Raw genomic sequence first — 10,209 nt, 5'->3', positions numbered from 1 at the left:
ATTCGATTATATTAGGGAAGGAATTATAATTTTTTCATTCTTTGAACTCATTGGAAATATTTTACATGATGATACTCTTGTTTAATATTATTCGCGGGTACATTGAAACAAAATGTAAATATAAACATATAATACTGATAGAATGATTAGAATAATTACTACAATATGAGCATATTCAATAAAGAATATTGGTTTTTAAATTTGTTTTAATAAATTTCAAAATGAATTTTTAAATTGTCTCAAAAACATTTTGTCATTTATAGCAAAGAGAGATAGTTGTTCAAATAAGTTAATAAAATCAATTACAGAAACTCTCTCAGAATTCTTTTCAGAAAAATTTTAAAAAAATGTTTAAATATTGAATTACAAATGCTTCAAGATTCAAACGAAATGCTTGATTTTGCATTATTTCATAAAAAACCTTGAAATTATGGAATATTCTAACCTCAGTTTTCAAAATTGGTCGTCTCGATATGACATCACATTTATCTTTAGCATTGTTGTCAAGGATAATTTGATAAATGTTAAGATAATTTAATGAAGGTTTTTTTCTAACATGTGTGAACTAATATAATTTCGTTTAATTGATGATGCTTTTAATTATATAGATCTCCGAGATATTAATTAGATGAAAAGTAGTCTTTAATCATATATTATATTAGTTGACTTTAAAGTTATTTTTATCATTTAGAGAGCTTAAGAATTAAAATGTTAAGAATTAAAACCTATATTATTAATGAATTTAATAATGATTAATAAACATTATTAAACAAATATGTAAAAATTACAAAAATAATTATTCAAGAATTTTATGTTATCCCTCGTAAAAATTTGACAAAAGTTAGAGTAGATTCTAGCGCCATCTATTGGTCATATGATTGACAAGAAATGCGAAATATAAAAAAATATAGCGAAAAGAGGTGAAATTTTTTAATTTATTCTTTCCCCTTCCAAAATTTTAGGCACATATAAAAGACTTTTATTTTAATTTTAAGACCTTATTGAAATAACAGTTATTTGAAACAGATACTACAAAAATAACAAAAATAAATGTTATGAGAAAATTCGGAAATTATATAGTTTTAGTATTCATCATCGAAATTTGGAAATGTTAATTCTTGGGTACAGAATAATAATTTGAGAAATATTCCTAGATCAATGGGTATAGAAAAATGTATCCTAAAATAGACTTCTTACAACCCCTTAAAAAGAAAATTAAGCAAACTAAAGTAAATGAAAACTCAAACTTTATTTCTTCATCTGTGAAAATGGGATTCTTTCCGAATTTATATAAGTTCTTAAACAGGTAATGAAGTAGTTCATTACTTAGTTCAGTTTAAATTTCTAGAGCTGCCACTTAGCCACTGTGTTTCCCCGCCAGCAAAATAAAAGGGGAAATACATAAAACACTTTTTGGTCGCTGTAACTGGCAACAATTGACACCTCGGAACGTAAACACATGTTCTTTATTTATTAAAATAAAATGTGCGCTGAGCTCAGTTCATGAGTTTATAGTATTTCTTTTTCATTTATTTGCCTATAGGAAAAAATTTATTTCTATTAAATTAAATTAGTAGATTGTTGGCATTTTCACTATCTTGAAAAGAGAGTGTAAATATTTATTTGTTAAAAAAGAGACAAATATTTTGGAAATAAAATATTCTAAATAAATTTTTTATATACATAGTTTTATAGTATTTACTTAGGTATGTATAAAATTCAAATAAAATTTTTAAACTGCTTATTTTTATATTATTGTTCTTTTTAATTCTTTTGAAATTTTAACTGCATTTAAATATTTGATTTATTTTATTTTTTTAATTTACTGTAAAATGCATTTCTCTTACTGAAAAATTCTACCCTGTTTATCCATATTTAAGTTTTAGAAAGATTATAAATAAATTTCGTGCATTTATTTTTGATCAGTCATTTCTTTAATTAGCAAACAAAAATTCGCAATTCTTTATTGTGTTTCCTAGAAAAATGAAATTGATTATTACTCTTCGCTCTTTTGTGCAGAGTAAATGAAAATTATTATCTATTTATTGCCTTGATTATTGATAGTGATCATTATTAAAAACTTGGTCTATATGAAGCAATGTTTAGATTATTGAGATAATTAAATAAGTTATTTCTTTTTTTATATTATGCTGTATTTACTTTTGTAGTTTTACAAAATGAAAGCTGTTACACCAAAAGAGCTTGTATCTCTCCAAAAGGACCCAAGGCATATTCGACATATATGTATTATGGCACATGTTGATCATGGTAAGAATGAAATTTATATAACTAATTTGATTGGCAATTATTTTATATATATTTCATAACTATAAGCATCAAATAAAATTGTATGTGTATATTTTTTGGCTGAGATTCAAAAATTCTGTGCTATGGCATTGCTAAATTAGTGTCTGTTTGGTCTTATGTTATCTTAATTGTGATATTAAATTTTCCAAATTATTGTTTCAAGTCTAACTTACATATGTAATATTGCGAGTAACTTTAAAATATTTTCCAAAAACATCTCGTTGTTTCGCATTTGTTTGTTAATTCAATACTCAAAATATCTCTGATACCCACTTACTTACCATCCACATTTGTCATAATAATTAATATTTTGATTAGATACTTGAATCATTAATTATACTTGGCTTGCCTTTGTATTTTGCTTTGTGATGATCACCAATTCTGTGATTGATTGATTTCTTTTTAAGATAATTCATTTTTTTGCAGGTAAAACTACTCTTGCTGATTCACTTATAGCAAGCAATGGAATAATTTCTCAAAAAATGGCTGGAAAGGTATAAACAAATATTAATTAAAGAAAATTTGCTTTATCAATTGTAATTATCTTAATTAAATAAATAGGTTGAATACTATATTTAAAAAAGAGCATATGGTAGCTATAAAAGCAATTTGTATTTTAAGAAAGTTATCAAAGAGTGCTTGCCTTCTTTAAATAGAAATTTAGAGAGATTTCCTGGTGCAGTTGTATTAATTTGGGCTTTCAGATTGATGAAAATTATTTATAGCAATCTTTTAACTAAGTTTTATAATTATGAATGTCATTAATGATATTCTATATACTATTTCTGTTCTCAACATTTTTTTTTTTTTTCTACAGATTATGACATAACATACCCACTTTATATTAAAGCATATTATTTGTTTGTTTCAGTTTAAGATGAAGAAAAATTAAAGTACTATATATATATATATATATATATATATATATATTATGGCAACACATTAATCTAATAATAAAACTTCACATTATCAAAATAAGTTTTTTTCATTTTTATCCAGTCTTGCTCTTTCAGGTTAATGAAAGCTTTTGTCTGTGCGAGTTTTGAAAGTGACAATTATGCCTTACATATTGTCTATGATATTTTAAAACTGAGTTTTAATTATAAACATAGTCTGATTTTTACAGAAAAAAAAAAGTTTCCCATTGTTATTTCCATGAATATTGTCACATTAAAAAAGGCACATTTGCATTCTTGCTTTATGATTAAATACATTGGGACCAAAATTTAACAACTTAAAATAAATTAGTTAAATAAATAAAAACTAGAAAAATGAAAAAATTATTAGCAACATTATATAAAAATGATCAGTTTCAAAAAGTATCCAGAAATTGTTCATACTTTATTTCTTTTGATTGTATCTTTGTCTTTGAAATGAGATTGTTAATGTTTCTTTTTATTTTGTCTTTATTTTACCTTTTAAAATGAACAAAATTATTTTGTAAAATTGGGTTTCCATCATCATGAAAGTGCAGTCCTCTTGCATTTTTTTTTATTTATTATTTTACAAGCTATTTAAATCATAAATCTTATGAAGCCTTTTCAAAAATTACTTAACCTAACAGTATCACTCTCTGATTCAATTAAAAAAATTGCACACAAAAAAATACAAGAAATGCATTTTAGCTTGCATCTTTCTTTTTTTTTTTTTTTTTGCATTTATTGTAACTGAGTACAATAACAAGTTAATTAAAGACTAAATCATTTGAAAGAGGGAAAGATTAAATATGCATATACTTTTCATACATTTTTTAGATGTGGATGTACTGTGTATATTTTATTGTATCAATGGTTTATCTATACTTACAATAAAGCTCAATGTGTGTGTGTGTGTGTGTTGGCGCTCTACAGGCCAGACCGTTTGACCTACAGCTACCAAATTTGGTACATGTATACCTTGGAGGTTGGGAATGTGCACCTGGGGTTCCTTTTTTCGAATTTCAATTAGAATTTTAATTATTAATTAAAAACTAACTTACCCGCCGAAAAAATCTTCCATTTTCCCCACCGCCAACTTTTCCGCCAAAAAAATCTTCCATTTTCCCCACCGCCAAATGAGAAAGGCTTCAGTTTTTTTTTCTCCCAACAGTAATGAGGCTAGGGTTAAAATTTTTCGGCGGATTATTTCAATCGATTCTGTTTATTTTCTTAATGTTTGATGCATTTAAAATTAAACATTGTTAATGAATCGATCTTTCAGATTCATTCTGAAGTACTTTTGAATTAAAATAACACAGAATAAAGGAAATTAAAAATTTCTAATCCGCATAGCGTTACCCCAACTGGCGTAGAAAAAATCACGTATTTGCGTTACGTAACTGGCGAAGAAAATTCACGCATGCGCATTCTGTTCTGATTGTTGCCATGACAACCGTTATCAATGGATGATTTAAATTATTTTTGGGTTAGTTGCATGCTTTTGTAAGTAAATTGTATTTATGTTAGTTATATATTTTTTGTATATGCTTATAGTTTTAAGTACATCGTTTTTTAAGTAGTTTTTTTTAAAACCTGTTTTCAACCATTTATTTTAAACGATTCGTTTTATTTTCTTAGTGTTTGATGCATTTAAATTTAAACATTGTTAATGAATCGATCTGCTTATAATGAATCTAAGAAAATTTTGTTGACAAACTTCTTGAGATATTACATAAATTAAAAAAGATATTCTTTAGTGCCCATAAAGTTTAAACGCTGAGTGACTATTTTCAGTAATCAGATTATAAAAAAAATGCTTTGTTTCAGTAAAAAATATTATTATATTAATTGAAGATTAATTCTTTCCACTTTAATTTAAAGCATAAATTCTACGTGTGCTAAGAGAAAATGAGAGAGATACATATTACGTTATGACTGAAGGCCTTTATAATATTATGAATGAATTATATGACAATCAAAATTTGAAGTTTTAAAATATTTTGATGAAGAAGCTATTAAAGTAGAAATTGCATAAAATATTTAATTATTAAAATTTTAACGAACATTAAGATTGGCGAACCGGCTGGTCGCCAAAGGCGGCTAGTCTAACATATTCTTGAAAACCTAATGATATGATCTGGAAAACCTAAGTCTAATAACAAATATGACTTTTCACAATGGCAATATTAATAATAAATTTTACATCAGATTATCATTATATTGTATTCTACATTTAGGAGTGGTTTATGCAGTAACGCAAAGATATAAATTTATATTTATTATTTATATAGTTTTGTATATAATATTGAAATTTATCTATAATCTATTCTAGTTTACTTTTTGTAGCTTTCAATTGCTAGCAATTTTGTTTTCTTTCAGTTACACAATTGCAGTAACAATGCATGATTTCTTCTTATTACTTTTTTTTTAAAAGGGGGGCTATTGAAATGTGCAATTTCTAAGATGTCGGAAAAGCAATTTTAATTGTTTTTACATTGGGGACAATTTTATTTGAAACAAGTTTAGAATTTAAAATAAGAACATAAAGAATAATTAATGATAAATAAAAAGTTAATTGAAAAATATTATTTTGTAAAATTTTTCTATATAAACATGATAATGATTTCTGTGTATGCATATTTATCTTAATATTATATTTCATGACTCTTTTCTTGTTTTACCACAAATCTGTGAATTTTTATAAACAAAATATTTGTAATGAAAGCTAAAAAATAATTTAGGAACTTTATTTTGAAATCAAATTTTTTGATTAAAACTAATTGTAAGTTAATAATTGTTCATTAAAACTCATAAAAAATTAATCAAAAATTTGATTATTAATTTTTATTTATTGATAACTGAAATTTAATTTAGGAAGACAAAATTTAATTAATATAGAAATGCATCTCTGTATCATGAAGTACTATTAGTTGTAGCACTCATGTTTTCACTGCACAAGTTGCCATTGTCTATCAATTGTACAATTTCAAACATTGATAACAATGACTTAGATCTTTTGGAGATATCGTATTGAGATATTTTTCTAGAACTTTTCATGAATTCATATGAAAAATATCACTTCTTTAATAAAAGAAAATAATCCCTTTTCCAAATCAGCTAAATTTTTCCTTATACTGTAACAACCTGTAAAATATAAATTTAAGAAATACTGAATTTTACTTCTATTTTATTATTGAATCATATAAAATTCATAAATTAAAGTAGAATAAATATTTCTTGGTATCATTGATGTATTAATTTAGAACTTGATTACTTAATATTTCGATCCTTTATTAAAGCTATTATAAATGTGCTTGTTCTAAATTTTTCTTTACTTTTTTTATTTTGTCATTTTTTTATATATATATTTTTCCCATTTTTATTTTCTTCTTTTCTACATAGGAAATATCTTTAATATTTTATTTTTGTTTTATATAAAATAATGTAAAAACTTATACTCCATAAATTGGACAAATCATACTACCTATCATGGCTGTATTAACCATTATTCATTTGCAGTTTTATAATATATAGATTTAAATTCTTTTTAAATATTTCAAGAAAAAGTGAATATTTTAAACAAATATTCATTCTTATATCAGTATTCTCAATAACCATTATATCTTATAAATTGGGTGGTAAACTTTAGTTCTTATTATCTTAAGTGTTTTGCTATATTTCTCATTTTCAGTATTAATCCTATGGAAAGTTTTCTATTTTTAGTTCTTTGTTAATTGTTTTTATTGTCAAAACTTGTTTTTCTAATGATAAGAAAAACTAATAATTTTGCAGCTTCGTTATATGGATAGTCGAAAAGATGAACAAGAAAGAGGGATCACAATGAAATCTAGCTCAGTCTCTATTCATTATCAAAAAGGTTTGTACCGAATGAAATTATTTAAATATCTGCATTAATTATTTGTTTTCAGACTTCTTAAATTGGGAATTTAATAATTTTTTAAAATGTTTAATGATTTGTTTTTGTTTATTTAAATTATATTTTTTGCATGAAAACAGACTTTCAAATTCTGTCACTGCAGTATTGTAATTTAATATAGACTAATTAATTATTTATATGCTTAAATTCAATTAAAAAATTCCAAAGTCTCTATTTTATTTTAATATTTAAAGATTCTCTTTTTTATTTAGATGAGGAGTGTTATCTTATTAATGTCATTGATTCACCTGGTCATGTTGATTTTGTGGGTGAGGTTTGCACTGCAGTAAGGCTATGTGATGGAGCAATTATTTTAGTTGATGTTGTTGAAGGAATTTGTCCTCAAGTAATTTCTTTTTTTCTATTTCTATTTTCATTTTATCTACAACTCAAAAATTTTTAACTGTATTTAATTCTTTTTTCTTTGCATTAATACTTTATATATATATTTATATTGTCCAAAATATGTGTCAATTTACAAGAAAGAAACAAAATTATCTTTCCCTAATGGTGATAAATTATATACTCGCTGCATTTTAAAAATAGAAAAATTTCTATTTCATATACTAAAAATTGTTTAAATTATCAGTTATATATTTATTATAACTTTTTTCTGCTAATGCAGATTTGTCTATGCATGTTTTTACTGTTGCTTCAAAATATAGAAAATTGTTAAGTTAATCTATAAACATTTAAACATGTTTTTATTTTCTCGCATTAAAGAGAAACTACTGTTAATTGTCAAAAAATTTAGCCTGGAGATTTTGATAAATCATCATATTGCAGAACTCCCTGAATCTGAAAAGCATATGTGATCTCTATCAAATGATGAGCAAAATCTGTGCATAGGTTGTGATAAAACATTGAAGTTTCACAATAAATGCAGAATTTTAAAAATTAAATGGATGAAATTTTGTGCATTGTTTCAGCATTTAAAGTGGGAATTTGAATCTGATTTTGAAACTAAACAGTGAGTTTATCATATACATGCCTGTATATTCACATGCATGTAAATGTGATAATTCAAAAAGGAAACTTCAGTAAATAAAATTTAATGGGTGATATTTTACTAAAATTGTAGCTCTACATATAATAATCTGGAGTTACTTTGGAGAAATATCTGGAGTTACTTATTGTTGTGTGTATATATACATATAAATGAATTTTTGTTCGATCGTATTTTATGCACTGCCATATCGTTCATCCGATTGCGAGGAAACTTTGCCAACTTATTGCTTGCAGATGTGCGACGGTTATAGGCATGGTATGTTTATTATATTTAATATGGAACCTAGAAAATCTATGCTTTTCATACGGCCAGTTGTATGTTGGATTCTCTCATATATATATATATATATATAAGGCAGAAGGCAGGTTTGAAGACAGTGAAAAGACTTTCGATTGGGTGACATTGTTTTATTTCATGTTGGAGAAGCAGGCATATGTACAAGCGATGAGCCCACGCACTACACAGAGAGGAATGAGGAAAAAGCTCTTGGACATTTTATCCTTGGTCTTATATAACCTGAGAAATTGATAGGGAAATATTTCTTCATAGTGCTAATATATAATGAGATTTCGATAGGGATTTTCGCTACACGCGTCGACAAGGTAAGGGAAACACAGGGAGTTTTTAAAAAAGAATTTGTCTCGCCAGCAGTATTTAGTCCCTTCACGCGGAGTGTTGGAAAGTGAGGCTTTTAGCTGATTCAGCAATTTTACATAGCTTCTCCTGAATTAATTAAGTAGTCACGGTGGAATGGCATCAAGAAATAAGAGAATATTTTATAATAAAGTTGCTGTGGACTAAATTAAGATAAAACCTTGGAAATTAATTAAATTGAAATTAGAATTAAAATATCATTACATATATATATTAAGGAATATTAAGTAGAGGAGCTTAGTAAATTTCAAGTATTAAGATGAATTCTACAAAGAATTCAAGTATTCCATATTCATTCAATGAATAACACCATTTTACTTTTATTTAATTTATTATTATTTATTTATTATTATTTTTTTTTAGACAAAAACTGCTCTGCAACAAGCTTGGATCGGACATATTCGACCTTTACTTGTTTTAAATAAGATTGATAGATTAATTTTAGAATGGAAGCTAACTCCCTTAGATGCTTATGCTCGTCTAGTTCAAATTTTAGAACAAGTAAGCTTTTTAATTTATGAATTGATACTTCAAAAGCCATGCTTTTTATCTTATACTCTAAATAATCAAATTAAAATAAATGCTTGACTAAAGTATTTTTTCAATTTTAAGGTAAACGCTATTATGGGAGAACTTTTTGCTACAGCTGTTTTGAAGAAATCAGAAAATGTAAATTTTTCATTTGTTTATATAATATTTTTATTTACTTCATAATTTCTTGTACTTTAAAATAGATAAAACCTTTATTCAATTTTGATTGTATTTAATTTTTCAAAATAATGATTTTGTAGTAAAAAGTTGTTTATAAAAATATATTTTTTTATTAGCAGGCAAATACAAATGATGAATCAAGCAATTGTGATAAACAGGTAAAGTACATTATTTATGTTTAAAAATATCTTTACTAAAAATGCTTTTTTTAGGAGACGATTAAAATTTCATTATCATCTGAATAAAATCTTTTTTTTAAATTATGTTATATGTTATGTTTATGAAGTAAATATAAGGTACTTAGATATTTCATTTCCGTTTATGTATTATTTCTACTATTAAAATAAGTTATAGCATTCACCATTGCTTTCTGATATCTTGTGAAACCCAAAACCCTTTTTTGGATTATTAAATTTTTCACTTAAAAAAACAATTAAATTATGAAATTTTGTTTTTGGAATGCACATTTTAGCATAAAGTATGATTAAGTGTCATCTTCAGCAGGAATCTTTACCTTTTTTAAACCACTGCATCTCTTCTGATTGGGAAAAAATTAAATTGATACCATTACTGGGAAAAAATATGAAAATCAAGCATCAGTGAATGATAACTTATTTATTCACCTATTAATAAAATAAAGCTATTTTAATTCATAATTTTTGAAAATCTTTTAA

At 25.0% G+C, this 10,209-nt stretch overlaps 1 protein-coding gene across 3 annotated transcripts in view; it reads left to right on the top strand.

Moving 5' to 3' along the window:
* Positions 1-1,457: 1,457 nt before the first annotated feature.
* Positions 1,458-10,209, top strand: part of LOC129989732 (elongation factor-like GTPase 1) — a 171,395-nt gene continuing 162,643 nt past the window's right edge. The window contains exons 1-8 of one of the 3 annotated variants that reach the window (XM_056098099.1): positions 1,458-1,706; positions 2,169-2,268; positions 2,734-2,801; positions 7,017-7,101; positions 7,374-7,507; positions 9,188-9,325; positions 9,437-9,493; positions 9,655-9,693. In XM_056098099.1, the coding sequence (XP_055954074.1) occupies positions 2,178-2,268; positions 2,734-2,801; positions 7,017-7,101; positions 7,374-7,507; positions 9,188-9,325; positions 9,437-9,493; positions 9,655-9,693 (612 nt within the window). In that variant the 5' untranslated portion in view covers positions 1,458-1,706; positions 2,169-2,177. Of the gene's footprint in view, positions 1,707-2,168; positions 2,269-2,733; positions 2,802-7,016; positions 7,102-7,373; positions 7,508-9,187; positions 9,326-9,436; positions 9,494-9,651; positions 9,694-10,209 lie in introns of all 3 variants that reach the window. The other 2 variants (XM_056098098.1, XM_056098097.1) reach the window with 2 other exon arrangements.

Source organism: Argiope bruennichi, chromosome 2, assembly GCF_947563725.1.
Source record: "Argiope bruennichi chromosome 2, qqArgBrue1.1, whole genome shotgun sequence".
Classification (NCBI taxonomy): domain Eukaryota; kingdom Metazoa; phylum Arthropoda; class Arachnida; order Araneae; family Araneidae; genus Argiope; species Argiope bruennichi.
Note: the sequence above shows the minus strand (reverse complement) of the source record. Positions and strands in the feature narration are given on the sequence as shown.